The 21,039-nt window shown below is 39.3% G+C and overlaps 1 protein-coding gene across 4 annotated transcripts in view; it reads left to right on the top strand.

Moving 5' to 3' along the window:
* Positions 1-21,039, top strand: part of itpr1b (inositol 1,4,5-trisphosphate receptor, type 1b) — a 131,715-nt gene that overhangs the window by 24,574 nt on the left and 86,102 nt on the right. For all 4 annotated transcript variants that reach the window (XM_012874222.3, XM_036151869.1, XM_036151868.1 and 1 more), the window contains exons 7-34: positions 1,845-1,943; positions 2,100-2,183; positions 2,370-2,516; positions 2,672-2,776; positions 4,559-4,603; positions 4,708-4,737; positions 5,234-5,388; positions 10,835-10,934; positions 11,021-11,181; positions 11,274-11,415; positions 11,509-11,667; positions 11,769-11,941; positions 12,288-12,407; positions 12,491-12,682; positions 14,271-14,522; positions 14,615-14,756; positions 14,861-15,014; positions 15,155-15,348; positions 15,480-15,618; positions 15,732-15,786; positions 15,904-16,069; positions 16,953-17,120; positions 17,232-17,303; positions 17,387-17,524; positions 17,663-17,788; positions 17,868-18,068; positions 18,490-18,741; positions 20,851-20,976. In XM_012874222.3, coding sequence (XP_012729676.2) covers positions 1,845-1,943; positions 2,100-2,183; positions 2,370-2,516; positions 2,672-2,776; positions 4,559-4,603; positions 4,708-4,737; positions 5,234-5,388; positions 10,835-10,934; positions 11,021-11,181; positions 11,274-11,415; positions 11,509-11,667; positions 11,769-11,941; positions 12,288-12,407; positions 12,491-12,682; positions 14,271-14,522; positions 14,615-14,756; positions 14,861-15,014; positions 15,155-15,348; positions 15,480-15,618; positions 15,732-15,786; positions 15,904-16,069; positions 16,953-17,120; positions 17,232-17,303; positions 17,387-17,524; positions 17,663-17,788; positions 17,868-18,068; positions 18,490-18,741; positions 20,851-20,976 — 3,897 coding nt within the window. The remainder of the gene's footprint in view (positions 1-1,844; positions 1,944-2,099; positions 2,184-2,369; positions 2,517-2,671; positions 2,777-4,558; positions 4,604-4,707; positions 4,738-5,233; positions 5,389-10,834; positions 10,935-11,020; positions 11,182-11,273; positions 11,416-11,508; positions 11,668-11,768; positions 11,942-12,287; positions 12,408-12,490; positions 12,683-14,270; positions 14,523-14,614; positions 14,757-14,860; positions 15,015-15,154; positions 15,349-15,479; positions 15,619-15,731; positions 15,787-15,903; positions 16,070-16,952; positions 17,121-17,231; positions 17,304-17,386; positions 17,525-17,662; positions 17,789-17,867; positions 18,069-18,489; positions 18,742-20,850; positions 20,977-21,039) is intronic.

Below are 21,039 nucleotides of genomic sequence, written 5' to 3'. Positions count from 1 at the left end.
TATACTCATTTCAAGAAAATTTTACAAACTTGTAGTTCTCTCTTTGCAATATTTGTTTGGATTAGATGCACTGCTTATTTAAAGTATCTTTTCAGGTGTATTTTACAAGCACAGATGAATAGATGGACAATGACGGTCCCCTGACACATCAGGATAAATACCACATTCGTTACAGAGCAAAGAAACAAGTCTGTGTACTAAACACATAACAAACAATCTAATCTATACATTTTATTACACCCCCCTTAGCACAGACAGTGTTATAAACAGATGTCCTGTCTCCTCAGGAGGGCTACAGGAAATCAGACATATTGTGAAAGTTCAGTGCGAGTGCAATCACTTTCCTTTGAGCTTGAAAACAAAACAAACAAAAAAACAGGCTGCAGGTATAGCCGTACTGTGCCCTTTAACAGTATTTATACACATTGAACTTTTGCAAAGCATAAAAAATTGTATGCATTTCATTGGGATTTGATGTGACAGACCAACACAAATGAGTACAAATGCTATTTTGAGTTTGCCTACCATAGTCTTAATTTTTTCGAGTTTGTGGTTGTAACACAAACTGACCAAATATGACAAAGTTTCAGGGCTATGAATACTTTAGTGAAACACTTACTTGGTCCAAGTGTTATTAGAAAGAAAGAAAACAATGACGTATCACACACCTTCTGTCTGGTGTTATAAAAGAAACAAATGGTAAATAGCTTGTAATTGTATAGCGCTCTAACTAGTCCGACAACTAATGACTTAACTACAATCAGTCATTCACACCCTGATGGTGGTGAGCATTGGTAGTAGCTACAGCTGCCCTGGAGCAGACTGACAGAGGCGAGGCTGGTGAAGTTTCTTGCTTAAGGACACGACAACTGAGGCAGTCAGAGTGGGGGATCGAACCGGCAACCTACCAATTGCAGGAACAAACTCCCTAACTCCTGCGCCGCTGTCACCCCATAACACGCTACAGAAGGAAATGGATGAAGACTCCTTGTAGTTTTTTCTTAACCCTTTTAATGTCATTTGCTGGCGGTCTATATAAAACTATATTTGTGTAAATCTTTTTGAAGCGAAGTCAGAGTAGCTTCATTAAATGGAGCATACATGAACATAACCTCTGCTGCTCAGGCTGCAGTTTCTAATCATGGCTAATGGAAGGTGATAGAGTTAAGCTGGCTAAATGGCTAATTAAGTTCCATTTAATTAATCCCCTTGGGAAGATTTGTCCTCCACATTTGGTTTATCCTTTTAAAGGACCAAGACGCTCTAGCTTCCATTCAGAGTTCATAGTCTGACCAATGTGTTGGTTAGTGGCAATAAAGGCAAAAGCTCAAAGCTGAGTGGTGTTTCTTTGAGAACATTGACTTTGCTCTGAGTGGTACAAATTTGACTTTTAAAAGCAAATATGTAAAAGTGATTACTTTTTCTGAGGTGAAAAAAGACTAATGGAGAGACAAGTAAGACAAATTCATTATTATTATTCAGTTCAGCGTGGGGTCCGAGTAAATAACTGAAGCATTGTCTAAGTCACTCTTTCGAGTTAATAGTTGTCTTTAGCCCTGTCATGAATCAATGCTTGGGGTCAAGGGCTGTGTTCAGCTTTTATCTCACATATTAGTATGTGTTAGAAAAAGGGACTCTGGCTCCACCTAGTGTTTGAGCAATGGCAACTACTGCAGAAAGCAAATCTGAATCTGCCAGGTTTAGGACACATTTATAAAAAGATTGACCTGTTTAATCATGTTATTATTGTTTTCTGTGTTTCAAAAAGATTTTTATTTTTTTTTTAAACTGCTGAAATGGGATAAATCTTGCGGCTCTTCTATGAATTGATGTTGCTCCTGCAGGTGGTGATTGGAGACAAAGTAGTCCTTAACCCTGTGAATGCAGGACAGCCTCTTCACGCCAGCAGCCACCAGCTTGTTGATAACCCAGGCTGTAATGAGGTATTACTATTCCTGTATCACATGATTCTTATTTATACCTAAATACAAAAATCTGCTTCAAAGGGGTATAAACTCTGGACTTGACGTGTTTTTAAAATGTTCAGCATCACACAACATTTATCTGTTCCGTGTTGTTTTTATTTCTCCCCTTTTCAGGTTAATTCTGTTAATTGCAACACAAGCTGGAAAGTAGTTCTCTTCATGAAATGGAGCGACAACTTGGAAACTATACTCAAGGGGGTAGGGACCAACACAGCTGGCATTTCTCACTTTCATCTGTTTTAATATCCATATTTACATCCCATGTCATCTATCATAGCTGCAGACTAATATGAAAAAAAAACCCCAGCAAGTATTCATTTTGCTAAGGTCAAATATTAACTAGTGCTGCACACTTACTGTTTGTATGTGTGTGTCTCTTTGCAGGGTGACGTCGTGCGGTTATTCCATGCAGAGCAGGAAAAGTTCCTCACTTGTGACGACCACAGGAAGAAGCAGCATGTTTTTCTCCGGACCACCGGCCGACAGTCGGCAACTTCAGCCACCAGCAGCAAAGCACTTTGGGAAGTGGAGGTTGGTGAAACGTGTAAAATAAAATCAATAAATGACCAAATTCTCATGCTCCATCTGCAGTGGAAACGGGAGAGACAATTTAAAGTTTGTTCACTGATCACACAGGTGAAACAATGCTGGTTTATTATAGCTTACGTTGCTTTTGTCATCACTAGGTGGTCCACCATGACCCATGCAGAGGAGGTGCAGGCTATTGGAACAGTCTGTTCAGGTTTAAACATTTGGCCACAGGCTGCTATTTGGCTGCAGAGATGGGTGAGGTGTGTGCCATTCTATACTAATACAGACAAATATGCAAAAGTGTGTTCATTCCAACAATTAAACTCTATGAGACATATCTTTATTTAAAGACCTCTTTTCATACACAACAAGGGCTTTAAATAAGATGAAAACAGAAGGTAATTGAATATAACCAAACAAGCTGATCAAGTTTATTATGAGGAAAATGTTCAGAAATGTGCAGGTAAAGGAGACAATGTTATTTCAAAAGACTCATAAAACAAAACTGTGTTAATGATGAGACATAAACATTTACAAATACACAAATCCTAACATCCGTATGAACGCTGAACTGAACTACGCTGAACTGTCTACATTATTTAAGTTTGTGTTGCACTGCAGTGTTTTGTGGTGCTGCTATAATATTAGACACCATTTCAGAATCTAAATGACAATGTTTCTGTCTTGGTTAAATAAAGTATAGGCAAATTTGCAAGAAATGTTGCTTGACAAAATAACAAAAGTAAAAAATATCAGAGTAAATAAAATAGAAGTAAAATGTCCGTTTAATTCAAACAACTGGTGTAAAAGTTCATTAGTCTCAACAATAAAATTAAATATTTTAAATAAAATCAATATGTCAAACTGAAAGAGAAATAAAACTACAGATGTAATTAACTTAAGATAAAGATCCTATTAAGAATAAATTATTAAAGGTTGGCTAAGAATTGAACCAACAAGTTTAGACAGGTTTGCTTTTCAATAAATGAACAGTTATGAGTGCTGCCCTCAGGTCTTCAGGAAGGCTCTTCTACAGTTGAAATAAAATATTGCCTTATCTGTTTGTTTTAAATATGGGTACTATCACCTCGTGATAAAAGCAGATTGGATAAAAATTTGGGACTAAGAAAGCTTTATAAATAGGGCTGCATGATATCAGGGAAACATGCAATATGCAGAAATGTGAGCTATTAATGTTGCAATGACAAAATTAATTATAGATTGAAATAAATATCTAAACCGTTTTAATATCTTTGGGCTTTGGGTCCATCACAAACATAGACTGAAAATAATCCATAGTCTATCCAGCCACTAAAAAAAATTATGAATTTTCATCTCAGTAGCAATGCATTTGGCACAGAAACGAGTTAGCAGTATATCGCTGATGACTTGACCAGAACATCTTAATGCCCTCCTGATATGTGTTCTATAGTATTAAACAGCTAGCATAACCAAATACAAATTACTGCCGTAAAGAGCTTGAATTCATGTCAATTATAATCAACTATATTTTGCTTGAACTGCAATATTCATTGCATTTTTTTGCAATAGTGATATTGGGATCAGTGATTTTGTGATACCAATAAATCTGTCATATACAGTCAAATTCAATAAATTGCTATATATATTCTGATGAGGCTCATTTGTCAGATTTAGAGTACCTTTTGAATATGACAACCTTTTAAGTAGGTATTTAAATACTTTTCATTAATCCCGCATTACTGTATTACAATTCTTTGTAACTCGAATCTTAAAGGTAGAATTTCCATTAGCTGTTGGTGGACAATCATTATAAGTATATAAGAAATAAATGCTAATAGTCTTTTCAAGACTATTAATTTATTCAAAATATGGATTTCTTGTGCAGCCCTGTTTAACAGCTGTTAACAGCTCCTTAAAATTAGTATCAAACTGTGCAGGTAACCACTGCAGAGCTTTCAAAATGGCAGTAATGTGTGTGGTTATATATTTTCTTGAGAAAAAAAACAGAGCACTATAAAGTGAAGGATGCCATTGATGATGTTTTAAAATGGGTTTTCCAGGTGAATCCAGACTTTGAGGAGGAGAGTGCTGAACAGCGATCTTCTGTAAGTAAGATTTTCTTTCTGGGAGAACTTTGCAGCACAATACTGGTTTCTGCTTCCCTATCGGCCTTTTAAAATCTGGTCTGGGTTTCTTCTTGCTGCTCTAGATGGTGGATTTTACACCCTTCAATTTCCAGGTATTCTCACGCAGTCCCTAGCTGTTATATGGTTAATGTATCACTTTTTATCTTATGTACAGATGCTTTGGTTTCCACTGTCTGCCTCACACACAGATTCTCCATAAACTCTCTTCATCTGTGTCTGATGTGTTTCAGTAGCACCGCATTACCACAAAGTGTCACTGTTTATTCACCTTCATTGATACACAGCAGTGATAACATCTTCTGTGTAAAAACTGATTTTTTTTCTTAAGACAAAAGCAAAATCCCAGCACTGTCTTTGAGTAAAGATCTTACTTAAACACAAGGCTCTAGTAAATGTACATAAAATGACTTCTTATCAACCTTAGAGATTCTCTGTGTATGAAAATGTGTTTTTTAAAAGGTTTTTCAGTGGTTTGAATGTGCATGCTTGTTTACCTTCATGGTTGAGGATTGTTGCTATATGTCCAAAGATTGTTGACTCCCTCTCTACAGTTCTATGCCCTTTCACTGCGTTTCTTTTTTTCTTTAGCTGGATGGTGATAATGAAGCTCTACGAGGCCGCCTCCGAGCTCCTCAGGAGAAAATCATGTTTACTCTGGTGCCTGTACCCGATGGCATGGATGTCTCCTCTATCTTTGAGCTGGACCCAACCACTCTAAGAGGAGGAGATTCAATGGTTCCCAGGTACAGCTTGGAAAAATAACCTCATGTTTAACTGTAATCATCCTCTGAAACCCCTTAACTTTTCTCCACATTTTTTCATGTTACCAACTCAAGCTTTACTTGAGATATATTATCTCAAGTAAAGCTTGAGATAATATATCAGTCTGTCACATATTGTGATATGTGACAGACTGAAAGACGTTTGGCTTTTGGGGAATAGTGGCATGAAGATACCTGTCGATGGGGGAAAATGCAAGGCCTGTTTACAATCTGCCAAAAGAGAGCAAACATGTGGAAGAAGGTCCTTTTGTGAGAAGTGTTCAAAATGGATGTTATATGGCTTCAGAGTGGCCTACCAAACACAACACCCTGATCACATCATTCCTCTGCTGAAACCAGGTGGTGGCCGCGTCATGTTTTTCTTTGTGAAAATGGGGAAAGGGAGGCTGAGTTGATGGGAAGAGGGATGGAGCTAAACACAAAACAATCCTGGAAGAAAACCTGTTGGAGGCATGAGTCAGATGCTCTTAACTCTACATATACAATCAGAACTTTTATACAATGGTTTAGCTCAAGAATAATTACGTGTTAGAATAACACCATAGATATCCAGACATAGCTCCAGATGAGAATTCTTGAGAAGACAAAATGTTCACGGATACTCTTTAACCAATATGAGTAAGCTGGAATATTTTTTAAAAACAAATTATCAAACAAATCCTGTGTCCTAGATCCTCCATGTGTACAGCGTGTAGAGATGTAACCTAAAAGACTTGCAGCTGTCATCATTTCCTCTTACTTAGTAAGTCTTTTTAAGGACGTCTTTCCCGTTGTTAGGTCATTTTGTCTCACAGTTATTAATAGCTGTCTGTCATCTGAAGTGGTCTCTGTAAATTTTAAACATGCGGTTGTGCAGCCTTTGTTAAAAAAAAACCTGAGCTTCACCCTGCTGTTTTGGCTAATTTCAGGCATATCTCTAAATCTCTAAATTGCCTTTCTTCTCTAAAATCTTAGAGAAGATTGTGTATTCCAAGCTCATGGACTTTTTAAATGAACAAAATATTCTTGAGATCTTCCAATCCGGTTTTAAAACATTACACAGTTCAGCGCTTTTAAAGGTTTTTAATGACATCTTCTTAGCTACTGACTCTGGTCACTGTGTTGTCCTGGTACTTTTTGATTTGATATGTATTTGATACAGTGGACCACAAAATCCTGATTGCTCGTTTGGAGCAGTGGGTGAGCATCAGAAGCGCAGCACTGGAATGGTTCAGGTCCTACCTGTCAAATCGGACTTCCTGTGTCAGCCTTGATGACTCTGTGTCCTCACTGCTCCTCTCTCATGGTGTCCCACAGGGTTATGTGCTTGGCCCTCTTTTATTTTGTCTGTATTTATTACCACTTGGATCCATTCTTAGGAAACATGGTGTTTCTTTCCACTGCTATGCAGATGATAGCCAGATCTATGTCCCCCTCAAAAAATCTCACTCTTACTCTTACTTTTAATCCACTGCTAGAGTGCCTATATATATAAATCATGGATGTCTTTAAATTTTCTGAAGTTTAATGACAAAAGTCATGGTCTTTTTTTTCAAGAGAGTAGTCTAGCTTTATAAACAATATTTTATAATGTTGGACCAATAGCCCATATGATGGCACTCCTGCAGAATTCAAGAAAAACACAATTTGTTAAATTTTGAGAATTTTATAAAACATTTTTTCTTAAAATATATTTTTTAAATCTATTAATAACTTTACTCCTGCAATGGTATGCAACATGATGCAAACATATAGCACCTGATGTGTCACTACCAGAGGCGCTGCCAGTGGTGACTGCAGACCAGCCAAATGTAGAACCCCATTTGCACAGAATTCATTTACAGTAAAAGAGCCTCAAATCATCAATACATACGGCCCAATTAAAAACCCTCACAGACCCAAACCAGTTCGACAACAAAGTAAAACAATGGCTCAAATCTACTTAAACCTGTGAACAATAGAGCAACTTTTGCACAACTGTTGCATATAGTCTGTAGTACATGTTCTGTATGTTTGATAGCCAGATAAAAGCTGTGGTGAAATCCAGCTTTTTCCAGCTAAGGCATCTGGCAAAAATAAAACCAGTCCTTCAAAAACAGCACTTTGAGACAGTAATCCATGCCTTTGTTTCCACTCGGCTGGATTACTGCAACACACTTTATATCGGGGTTACCGGGTCCTCCATTGCTCGCCTGCAACTTGCAACAAAATGCTGCTGCACGTCTTTTAACTGGCACGCAGAAGTATGAGCATATTTTAACCTATTTTAGCTTCACACCCCTGGCTGCCTGTCCATTTTAGGAGTCATTATAAAATAATTGTATTTGCTTGCAAAGCCTTGAATGGCCTTGCGCCACCCTACCTTTCTGAGCTGCTGCACCCCTACACTCCTAGTCGATCTCTCAGGTCAGCTGACCAGCTGCTCCTCACAGTGCCTAAAGCTAGGCTTAAGCTCAGAGGGGATGGAGCTTTTGCCATTGCAGATCCAAACCTTTGGAACAAATTGCCGCTGCACATTAGACAGGCCTCTTCTCTGTCTCATTTTAAATCTCTTCTTAAAACTCACCTCTTCTCCCTGGCTTTTGATACCATGTAGAGTTGTTGGTTTTTATGTGTATATGCATATTTTTATGGTGTGCGGATAGTGCTTTTTATTTTTTATTTTATTCAATTATACTGCCTTTATTTTTCTATTGTCTACTATATATTTTATTGTGTTATATATTTAGCATGTGTTATTTTCTTGTACAGCACTTTGGAAACCTTGTGTTTGTTAAAATTGTGCTATATAAATAAAGTGGATTGGAATTTCATTAGAGTAACTTAGTAAGTATTTAAAATTGGAGCAAAATCTTTTTGCAAAAGAACAACAAAGGAAAAAGCCGAGAAACGGGGCTCTCCATAGTTCCTGTGTAAGTGAGGGGATCTTCACCTTAATGAAAAACTAATACTTAAGCAATGTTGAAGTTTCAGGGGAAAATGTTAATGAATATGTCAGCGTAACATTGGCCCCTCATGACAACCACAGTGATGTCAGCAAAACAATATTTCAAAGACTAAAATCTTGTGACTAATGTGTTTTTGTTTAGGGGAAATCTAAAGCATCAGTGGAAACCAGTTTCTCTGCTATTGATCTTTAAAAGTGGGCAAGTGGGGACACCGACCAGTTTTGTAATGTGCTGTCTGTTATGACTGTGTATTCAGTTTTTCGTTTCAGTCACTTTTTGACTGCACCATCACAAAACATGTTGCAAAAGGCATGATCAGGAAGAGCAGACTTTAACTACTCATTAAGCAAAAGAAATCAACTGGTCCAGTATGGATATATACATGTCATTTTTTAAAGCTAATGATAAAATCCTATGGAAAGCTGAAAAAGCAACAGTATAACGTTAAAAAGTGAAACAGAAATTTTTTCAGGCTTGTTAAGTCGGACAGAAGAGTCGAAAGGAAACAATTGTAAACATTAATAAGGTTGATGTTTCTAGGCTAAACTGCAAACCAGAAAGTATGTAAAGTCTATTTCTACGTTTATTGGAAATGTTTTCTCATGCAATCTGATTGTGAATTTTCCGGTAAAATTGTAGCTAACCATTTGGATAGGTTTAATAGAACAAGGTCAATGGAAACACATAAAACCACTGTGTTTCTGCGTTTGCCACTCTTTGTTGCCTGACCAGCCCTCCTTTCTCATCTGTGTCCACCTTCTGCTTTGTTCATGACTTCTCGTCGATGTGCTACTGAGAGTGAATGTTCTCCAAGTTTAACAGTGTAGTCGCCCTTGACTGCTACACATCAGATGAGAACCCAGTCTGCACACTTTGCTTAAGTGTCATTCCCTCGGTGTGGTTTTGGTCACTGCTGCCTATCCCTTCGACATGAGATCACCCTGCCTCTCCAACTTTAGCCAGCTAAACTAGTTAATGCCTTACAGAACTGGTACGCCAAGGTTGGCTCGTTGGCCTCTGTGCCCGGTTACGTCATGCTTGCTAACAATATGGCCATTATCTGCTTTGTGTACCTGAGGTCAGACAGTTGTCACGGGCGATTACAATGGTCACACTCACACATGGAGCAGGCTGCGTGCTGTAGTGTAAAAGCTAAATACGCGTTGCGGGCTAACCCAGCCACACAAGCCAATAATGACTAATCTCCAAATAAGCAACACAGGTGGCTGGGGACGCAATACGTTTGCAACAGCCACTGACTGATTTTTATAGTCATTTGTCATTTATGAGGTGTGCCTTTTTATTACAGTACATCGTGCAATAAAATCTCTTCCTGTTCAAATTCTGTTCTGTTTTTGTTGGCACTGTTTCTGAGGCCTGTTGCTTTATGGGCTTTGGCTGTTTTCTTTTCCGGTGCTGCATTTCATAGCTTTAGATGTAGAAGGTGCTTTTAGTTAAACACTTGTGACATGTCTTAAGTTGTCTCGATTGGTAACTCAACATTTTATAAAACTGTTTACCTTCATGTCTCTTTAAATATGATTTATGAGTTGTCTCCTTCAAATGTATTTGCGGTCCAGATGTAGATCCTGAAATGAACGAGCAAGACGAAACATGAACGAGAGCGTTGTTGCATTTCCAGGAGGGCAGAACATGTTTTCAATAGGGCCCACCAAATGCATTAGTAGGTCTTGATGGAAATGTAAGAACATATTTACCATGAACTGTGTGTTTTTTCTTTGCCCACACAATGCCTTTTATTTACCTTTTTATTAGCAAATACAGTCCATATGTATGCAGTTTAATCTCACCGTAAAAACAGCTAAAGTTCCTCAGAGGACATAAAACTGTAGTGAACAAGTAGCATCATGAAGACCAAAGCATGCAGATCAAGTTTAAGGCGCCTGTAGGTTGTAAACATAAATAAGGTTCTGAACATCCCACGTGGGATGTAGTGTGCTGCAACCTAATTAGCATATAGGTTCTGTTTAGATGTAACCATCCACCTAAACGGCCATTGTTGCAGAAAAACAAAACATTACATCCTGTTTGAAATTTAGCCTAATCAATGTAGAGGACATGGCATGCATGTGGAAGAATGTGTTCTGGTTATATGTTGCCTAAATTAACATTTTTTGCCCTTCATGCAAAATGCTGTGTGGCAGAATAACAACACTCTACATGACCCTGAAAATACCATCCCCACTTAGAAACATTGTTTTGGCAGCATCATGCTGCATCATCGAGCAATGACATGGGAGCTGGTCACAGTTGATGGAAAGATAAATGGAGCTAAATACGGGAAAATCCTCCCTGGAAGATCTGTTGGGGGCGGCAAAAGACATCAACCTTGGAGAGGCGTTGACTTTCCAGCAGGGCAACGATGCTAATTATGAATTGCTTTGTGTTGGTCTCCCACATAAAATCATAATAATAACATACTTGCTTCTGATATCTATCTTAACTCTCTTGACTTTCAGGAGTTCCTATGTGAGGCTCCGGCACTTGTTCACCAACACATGGGTTCATAGCACCATGCTCCCCATTGACAAAGAGGAGGAGAAACCCGTCATGTTACGGGTGAGGGGTTGCTTGCTGCTGTCTGTTAACCAAGTGTAACATATAGATGAGGCTGATTTGACAGGTGAAGAGTTTGATCTTTCCAGATTGGGACTTCAGCTGTAAAAGAAGACAAGGAAGCCTTTGCCATAGTCCCGGTGCCGCCATCAGAAGTGCGTGATTTAGATTTTGCGAACGATGCAAGTAAAGTCTTGGCTTCTATTGCTGGCAAGCTGGAAAAAGGCACCATCACACAAAATGAAAGGAGGTATGCTTCTTTGTCTGGTACGGCTTCCCTAAAATCCTTTTAAACACTTGGATTAAATGTTGTCTCTCTGTCTTTGCATGCACACTCTCCAGGTTTGTGACAAAGCTGCTGGAAGATTTAGTTTTCTTTGTGGTGGACATCCCCAACAGTGGGCAGGATGTACTAGAGATCATGGTCAACAAGCCCAATAGAGAGAGACAAAAGCTGATGAGAGAGCAGAACATCCTCAAACAGGTTGGCCTTAAACCCCTAGACTGGATTTGCACTGTCTTAAAGTTTCTGTCGAATTACACCATTTAAAATGACAACTTCTTGTTTTCTTTTCAGATTTTCAAACTTCTCCAGGCCCCTTTCACAGACAGCGGGGATGGTCCCATGTTACGACTGGAGGAGCTCGGAGATCAGCGGCACGCTCCGTTCAGGCACATTTGTAGGCTTTGTTACAGAGTTCTCCGCCATTCCCAACAGGATTACAGGAAGAACCAAGTAAACAGCAAACTGTTTGAATAAAAACTCAAAAACCTTGAAGTGCCAACTTTTCATCGTTGATTGTTTTTTTTTTTTTTTCATTTTTCTTCTGTTCACAGGAATATATTGCCAAACAGTTCCGCTTTATGCAGAAACAGATTGGGTACGATGTACTGGCGGAGGACACCATTACGGCTCTGCTCCATAACAACCGGAAGCTGCTGGAGAAACACATCACTGCTGCTGAGATTGACACCTTTGTCACTCTAGTGAGGAAGAATCGGGAACCAAGGTGGTGTTTTAAGATAAAGGACAATCAGACTGAGAATATGGGTGTTCATGCGGCCAGGATGAGTCAGATTTGTTCATAACATCACTAAAAAAGTTAATCACTATATAAGTATTCACTGGGGGAATTAACTCATTATTGTACCTCCTTTGTGTTTCATTCTTGTAAAATGCTGTTAATGATTTTTTCTTATTAAAAAATAAGAAAAAAATATATAAATAGGAGGCATGGACATTTTTTCAGGCATACAATATGAAGTTGGGATACTTGAAATAAATCGATATTTCATAGCTCCGACATCCCCGGTGCTTATTATAAAAAAAGTATTTTTTTAAATATCTCTACACAGATTTCTGGACTACTTGTCAGATCTCTGTGTGTCCATGCACAAATCCATCCCAGTGACTCAGGAGCTCATCTGCAATGCAGTGCTGGACTGCAGCAATGCTGACATCCTCATTGAAACCAAGTAAGACCCTTTAAGAGGTGGAAAGAATTTGGGAGGCAAACAGGAGCACTAACGACCATACTTTTTTTTATCCTGATCACCAGATTAGTTCTGTCAAGGTTTGAGATCGAGTCATCAGTAAATGGTGAGGCTCCGGTAGAGGCAGAAGATGTGGAGGAGGTCTGGTTGTTCTGGAAGGACAACTGCAAGGAGATCCGCAGTAAGAGTGTCCGGGAGTTGGCCCAGGATGCTAAGGAGGGTCAGAAGGAGGACCAGGAAGTGGTCAGCTATTACAGGTAGGTTGTAACATTTTTATTTCCACATTTGTGAGAGCTTTGACTTACAATAACTTAACATGCGAAAAGTATTGCTTCCCCATGAATATCTCCACAATTTGTCATGTTACAAAAAAATGCAATATTGTTTATTGGGAATTAAGTTGATACGACAATGTAAAATACAAAATTGAGACATAGTAAAAATCTGAATGGTATAAGTTGCTAGAGCTGGATGATAATTCAATAACAATTTATATTGATTGATAAATGTGTGGTGTGATAGCCGGTCATGTAGGTTGAAAATAGTCATTACATCCTCCCAACCAGTCAAACGCAGATCCAGCACCATCTCCAAGCTCCGCCCCCTTCAAAGAGTTCAGAGAGCATGTGTTCTTTTTCTTATTTAAAAACTAGCAGTTTGGTTTAAAAAAAAAAAAAAAAGGTTGTATAAAGGGTTGAGTTTAATTTCAGTGTTTGTGTGTCCTTTATCTAACCATAGGCCATTAAGCAACAGCATAAAATAGCCTGGACAGTACTTTTTTTTTGTGATAATTATTAATATCGATCCATATTCACAGTTTATCGATATACTTTTATTCTATATCGTCCAGTCCTATGATTTGCATTTGTATTCAGCCCCCTTGGCTCTGAAAATAAACATTTCCTTCTGGAAATGGGAAGACTATGGACCATTTACAAAGCTACCAGGACATGGCCGTCCACCTAAATTGACAGGACAAGGAGGTCACCAATCAGCGAAGCCTTGGACACTTTGAACGAACAGCTCAGATTCAGAACCCAGGTGGCAGAATCTGTTTACTGGGTTACTGTTTGTCGTACAATCCACAAATCTGACCTTTTATAGAAGAGTGATTAGAAGAAAGCCATGAGAAGTTCTGCTTGAAGTTCACCACAGGCCATGTAGGTATACCGCCATAGTTCTGACAGAAATGGGGTTAGAGGCTGTGGTTCACCTTCAGGCAGGGCAACAACCCTCAGCTTACAGCTGGAAGAGCAACAGGGAGGGGTGTAGATCAAAACATATTCATGCTGGAATAGCTCATTCCACAGTCCAGACCTCAGTCTAGTTGAAAATCCATGGCAACTCTTGGAAATTGACTTTCTCAGACCCTCTTCATCAGATATGGCTAAGCTTGTAAGCTTGAGCTAGTTCAGAAAGAGGAAAGGGTAGACATTTTAACCGGAAGAGACCTACTTTAAAAGACTTGCAGCTGTAGATGCATCAAAAAGTGGTTCTTCAAAGTATTGTTTTTGGCAGGCTTAATACAGGTGCATCCCACACTTCTCAGATTTTTTACATGAAAAAGGAAACAATTTTCCTTTCACTTCACATTTATGTGCTACTTGGTGTTGGTCTATCACATAAAGTCCCAATACAAAACATTGACGTTTGTGGCATATTCAAGAGGTAAGAATGCTTCTCCCCGGCATTCTGTCATGTCCTATTTGTACTACATGTTACTCTAAGATAGGCCTAACTAAATAGAAATGTGCTTTTCTTCATTGCTTATCAGTTTATGTTTAACTATGAGTCATCAGACAAGCATCACTCCCTAAATTTTGATACACCCACCTTTCCATCCAGGTGCCAACTGAATCTCTTTGCTCGGATGTGTTTGGACCGCCAGTATCTGGCCATCAACAAGATCTCTGGTCAGCTCGACGTGGATTTGATCTTGCGCTGCATGTCCGATGAGGACTTGCCCTTTGACCTGCGGGCGTCTTTCTGCCGCCTGATGTTGCACATGCATGTAGACCGGGACCCTCAGGAGCAGGTCACACCTGTCAAATATGCACGTCTGTGGTCGGAGATTCCATCTAAAATTGCTATTGATGAGTGAGTGCCCTTCGTGTGTACTTTTAAGTGACTTGTATTTATCATCCAAAGATGTCCTAATGTCTCTGAGGTGTTCTCTACTTATTAAACAGCTATGACAATGATGGAACCACCAGAGATGAGATCAAAGAGCGTTTTAGCCTCACCATGGAGTTTGTAGAGACCTACCTGCGAGAGGTGGTGTCACAAAACATTCCCTTCTCTGACAAGGAGAAAAACAAGCTCACATTTGAGGTGAAACGTCTTTTTACTGATTTAATTTATTTTTTGTCTTTGAGCAGATAAGGACATGGTTCAGGCCAGGAATGGATAACATATTTAAACGTTCTTATTTTTAGGTAGTAAACCTGGCGAGGAACCTCATATACTTTGGCTTCTACAACTTCAGTGACCTGCTGCGCCTGACAAAGATCTTACTCAACATTTTAGACTGTGTACATGTCAGTACTGTTTACCCCATAAACAAGATTGAGAAGGGGGATGAAAGCAAAGGTAAACATAGTGTTCTCCTGAAGTCCCTACTTCACAAGCTAGATTTCTCATAGGAAGATAAAAGAAATGTGAAATCAGTTTGTTTAATTGTGTCAACTTCATTATTTCAATTCATTTGGATGTTACTCCATGTACTTCAGGTGGTAGTAATGTTATGAAGTCAATTCATGGAGTGGGGGAGCTGATGACCCAGGTAGTGCTGCGCGGAGGGGGCTTACTGCCGACCACGCCAACCCATCAGCCTGAAGGAGACGTGGCAAAAACACAGACTGAGCCAGAGAGAGAGGATATAATGGTCATGGACACAAAGCTCAAGATTATTGAGATCCTGCAGGTAGAACTCAGTGAATTTACTTAATTGTTCAAGAATAAATATTTATTAGTGATAGGTGATGCAGCTGTGTAATCAGCGTTCCCAAATCCTGATCCTTAGTCCTTGCTGTAACTTTTTACTCTGTCCCACAGTTCATTTTAAATGTACGGCTGGACTACAGGATTTCCTGCTTGCTCTGCATTTTCAAACGTGAGTTTGACGAGAGCAATCCACAAGGAGACCACACTGTCAGTGCGAATGGAGGCAACAACAATACCGCTCAGATGCCTGGTATGAGGCCACCTTATTTAACAAAGCTGAATTTTTATTTGATACTTTAATTCATAGACGTGGTAAAACTCTCTTGGTTGATGTATTAATTTTCCTAACTGACTTAACTCCAGGAAATCTTGATTTTGAGAACATTGAGGAACAAGCCGAAGGGATCTTTGGTGGAAGGTAACTCAGATTCTCTGTATTTCCACATTTTTGACAAATGGCTCATTGTAACTTAAAGATAAATGTTACTAAAATAAAGATCTGCTACAACTCTGTGCCTTTTTGTTTTTCTCAAAGTGAGGAAAACACTCCTTTAGATCTGGATGACCACGGAGGCCGCACGTTTCTCAGGGTCCTGCTGCACCTGACCATGCACGACTACCCCCCCTTAGTATCTGGAGCGCTTCACCTGCTCTTCAGACACTTCAGCCAGAGGCAGGAAGTCCTCATGGCCTTCAAACAAGTAAACAAACCAATAAACTTGTTTAAAATTTACATAGAATTTACATTGGCTAGATTTGAATTGATATTTATGAGTAGAAATTACACAAGTTTAACAGTTATAAGTTATGTAAATAAATATAAATCCAGCCACTTTTTATTTCTTTACTCAACCAAGTTAAATTCTTAATAATTGTTAGTATAAATTTGCTCATTCCATGATGAACATAAAAAAATTAAGTGGTTTGTAATTAATGCATAACAAGTTTTGGCATTAGCACTAATGCTAAGCTAACTAGAGCTGGACACAAACTTTAACTCAAACTTACTGATGACAGATGAGGCACTGCCTCTCCTTACTGCCCGTCACTGCTGTTCTCTGTGCACATCTTCACTTATTTTCTTACCAAAATGTCCAGGGAAAATTGGTGCCCGGATAAAATATGGAACATTGTGAAAATGTAGCCATAATTTAACATGTTAGCAACCTAATATAATCCATCCATCCATTTTCCAACACATCTATCACTGCTGGGGTCACGAGGGGTGCTGGTGCCTATCTCCTGTTGTCAATGGGCGAGAGGTGGGGTACACTCTGGACAGGTCACCAGTCTATCGCAGGGCAACACAGAGACAAACACGACAAACAACCATTCTTGCACATATTAACCTAACAGTTAATTGGACTGTGGGAGGAAGCCGGAGTACCCGGAGACTCCATGCAGAAAGACCCAGGGCAAGCGTAGGACCCGAACCCAGGATCTTCTTGCTGCATGGCAACAGCGCTACCCACTGCTGTGCAGCCCAACCTAATATGATATATATTAATATATTTTACACCCTCCAAACATAAATTCATAGTGCTTTTATTATTATTATTATTATTATTATCATTATTATTATAGGTGCAGCTGCTTGTTACCAGTCAGGATGTGGAGAACTACAAGCAGATCAAGACAGATCTGGACCAGCTGCGCTCTATTGTGGAGAAATCTGAACTGTGGGTTTACAAGAGACAAGGCGAGGATGGCATGGATGGAGATGGTCCTTCAGAGTCTGACAATAAACCAAAGGTTGTCCTAACATTTGGTGAAGTGCTCATCAAATGTCTTCAGTATGAACAATAAGACCTAAAAGGTGATGCAACCAAAATGACTAAGTATTTTTTCTTCCTTACCGTCCAGGGAGAGTCTCTGTCTTCAGACAAGAAGAAGACAGAAAGCACTAGTAGTTACAACTACAGAGTTGTAAAAGAGGTAGAGTTGTTTGTATTTTGATGCATAGGTTTAAAAGGTAGATCATTCTGTTTTTAATGCCACTTTGTTCTTAACTTGTCTAGATCCTTGTACGCCTCAGTAAACTGTGTGTCCAGGAGGGTATCTCAGGAAAAAAGAGTAAGAAACAGCAGCAGAGGCTGCTCAGGAACATGGGCGCTCACAGTGTGGTGCTGGAACTTCTACAAATCCCCTACGAGAAGGTTCAAAACTCTAACTTAGCAGCAAATACAATGTATAATCGTAGTGGGTCTTAAAAGTGCTGCATAATGTTACCATATATGAGGCCTCCTGCCTTTAATAAGTAGTAACTAATAACTGAGTGTGTCTTTCTACACCAGGGTGAAGACGTTCGAATGCAGGAGATCATGAAATTGGCTCATGAATTTCTGCAGAATTTCTGTGCTTGGAACCAGCAAAACCAGACTCTTCTCCATAAGCATATCAACTTATTCCTTAACCCAGGAGTGGGTATCACCAGGAAATTATATTTTACACAACACATTCTGGGAAATCCTATTTTTACCCTTCTCTCCATTTTTATAGATCCTTGAGGCTGTCACCATGCAGCACATCTTCATGAATAATTCGCAGCTGTGCAATGAAATCAATGAACGTGTTGTTCAGCACTTTGTCCACTGCACTGAGACACACGGGCGACATGTGCAGTACCTCAAGTTTCTCCAGACGATTGTTAAAGCTGACAACAAGTTCATTAAGAAGTGTCAGGACATAGTCATGGCAGAGGTATGTTTGTGGAAATCAAGTCAAACTATTAATGTTGAACTTAATAGAATAGATCTTTACTTTCCACCAGAATGGAAACTGGCCTTTGGCTCGCCAACGTACAAGACAGACTGGCAAGAATTTTAGAAAAGACCTATTTGGGTGTGGTTGTTTTAATTTACGGTTAAGGAACCATTTTTATCTTCTCTGGATTTAAGTTCACCCTTTTGGGTTGTTGAGAACCGCTGTAACTTATTTTACTGGTATCTGTCAGAAAGAAAACGTGTGTAAATTGCTCTGTTACCAAGCTATTAGTCACTTGACATTTGAAGCGGTAAAGGGGGTTAGTAATACTGGTAAAAGTGGAAGAATGCTGTCTGCCATTAGCAGTTTTAATGTGATTCTGAAATCTTTACCAACACCATTCTGTTCTTCTACCCAGTTGGTGAACTCTGGTGAAGATGTCCTGGTCTTCTACAACGACCGCGCATCCTTTCAGACCCTAGTCCAGATGATGCGGTCGGAGCGGGACCGCTTGGATGAAAACAGCCCTCTAATGTATCACATCCACCTGGTTGAACTGCTGGCCGTCTGCACTGAGGGAAAGAACGTCTACACCGAGATTAAGTGCAACTCCTTGTTACCCTTGGATGACATAGTGCGGGTTGTCACCCATGAAGACTGCATCCCAGAGGTGTGAATGAAAAGATTTCCCTCAGTTGCTTTGAAAACTCTACTTAGGTAGTCGAGATGTATTCTGATTAGAAATGCGTCGATCAATGTTTTGTGGGTTGTCTCTAAATTTTGTAAAGGTTTGACCTACTGCTAAGGATTTTATCCAAAAGCAGTTCCAATTCCTCTAGACTAATGCTGCAGACTAGTGTCTGCAGCATTAGTGACGAGCAGCATATAGAGGCAGCATATAGAGGCTGCAGACTAGTGTCTGCAGCGTTAATAATTTATTCTGGGAACAGAGGTGACGTCACACAGTGTGTGATTTGACCTTTAAGCATCTCAAAACGATAATCATGGTTACTGTGGTTAGCATTGCAGTTAACAACAGTCTCCGGCTCTATTTGTGTGCGAATTTACGTCCTTATCTTAACTCTGGGAGATTTATTAAAGGCTTCAAACATCTCCCAATCCGAGCGTTTTTTTTTTTCTTGACATACAGAAGTTGAAAGCTCAAATGATTAAAAAAAAAAACACCGACTGGATCAATGTTCCTGCTACCAGCTGAAGTATCCAGATAAATTATCTGATGCTAAAATGGCCTAAAGACAGGCTCTAAATGAGTTTATCTCAGTTTATTTCATTTTCATTCATTTTTTTTATGTTTGGTTTGTTTTTAACCTTATGGTCCATTTTGGAGCAAGCATGATTCAGTTGCAGTCTGGAAGCAGATTAGGACCTTCTCCGCCTGCAGCAGGGAGGTGCTGTTGCAACACAGTGTGTGTGTTTTTATGGGTGGTCGAGTAGCTTAAAGCAGCAGCCACTGCTCATTGAGAAGAGTAAGAACAATAGATGCTGTTTTGTCAGTCTTCTCAAAACACCAGAAAACATTGCTACACCTGTTACTAGTTGTGTTTTTGGAGGAGGCCTGATTATTTGCTAATTATAGTGACAATGTTGTCTAACAGGCATCAAAAGAAGGTTCCCTCTCTGTTTTAGTTTCCTGTATGATCCACACACATATAGAGGATGCAGTCTTCTTTTCTTACAGCTTTAGTGGTTCCTCTGACTTAATTTTCAAACATCTTACTGATGCTGTAAAGAACTCACTGCACTTTTTCCCCTTAAGTAACAACTTCCACACTGAAGAGTGTTATTGTGAGGGCCACCTGTTAGTGTTTAGGTATGCTGCGTTCCCTGATCGGAAAAATAATGGATTGTTGGTGAGTCAACCTGAGAGTTGCCAGATTTCTCAGCACATTGCTTTAACTTATTCAATCGTAATATTTATTCGTCACCTAGCTTTGCTTTATATCTACCTACCTGTCATTTAAGATGGTTCAAGCCTCAAATGGTGCCAAAACTCTTGGTGGTTGGATGTCAGACCTCCATTAGATGTGACTGCTAGCTGGAGTCCAGAATCAGTAGCTTGTTGCTCTAACTGTTTTTTTTTTATGTTAACTTGTGATATTTTTAGTGAAAAAGAGCTCAAATGTCTTAGAAGGTTGGGAAACAACATGTGATTAAGCTGACATACAGAACAGTTTTTAATGACGAAACAATGATCTTTTTCAGCTTCTTGAGAACTAAAAGGGTGAACGCACACGACAATGAAAGTAAAACCACAACACAGGCGACTGAAACTATTTTCTGAGGACTTCTCTGCATTTACCCCCTTCACTGGGCCGTTGTGACTCGTTTTATTTCCTGTCAGAGACCACTAATCTGTTTTTACAACCGCAGATGACGTACACTATAACCACACATTTTGATGACAGAACGCACTGGTTCACTCACACAAAAGATGGCTTTTAATCGAAATACTTGTTAAGTTCCACTTTCTATAAAGCAAAAGGGCAACAAAAGGTTTATTTCATTTGTATAATAACAAAGCTGTAAGTGACTTCCTTCATTCCACCCTTAAATATACAGCGATTTTGTCCAGCATTTGGTAGGAAGACAAGTTTTATGCTTTTGGAGATGTGTTGTAAGGATAATATTATCTAAGTATAATGGCCTATATGCCTATGTATTGTATTAACATAGGCATTTACTCTCAGCAATCATGTGCTTTCTAGGTTATGTCTCTTTATTTTATTCCCTTATCAAAATCTGTTATTCCTCCTAATAGGTGAAGATTGCCTATATCAACTTCTTAAACCACTGTTATGTGGATACAGAGGTGGAGATGAAAGAGATTTACACATCCAACCACATGTGGAAGCTATTTGAGAACTTCCTGGTAGACATTTGTAGGGTAAGTCAGAACCTAATGGCCATTGTGATCAATGGGAGAAGACTGTTTTGGTGTTTTCTGCGA

The sequence above is a fragment of the Fundulus heteroclitus genome, chromosome 20 (assembly GCF_011125445.2).
Source record: "Fundulus heteroclitus isolate FHET01 chromosome 20, MU-UCD_Fhet_4.1, whole genome shotgun sequence".
NCBI lineage: Eukaryota > Metazoa > Chordata > Actinopteri > Cyprinodontiformes > Fundulidae > Fundulus > Fundulus heteroclitus.
Note: the sequence above shows the minus strand (reverse complement) of the source record. Positions and strands in the feature narration are given on the sequence as shown.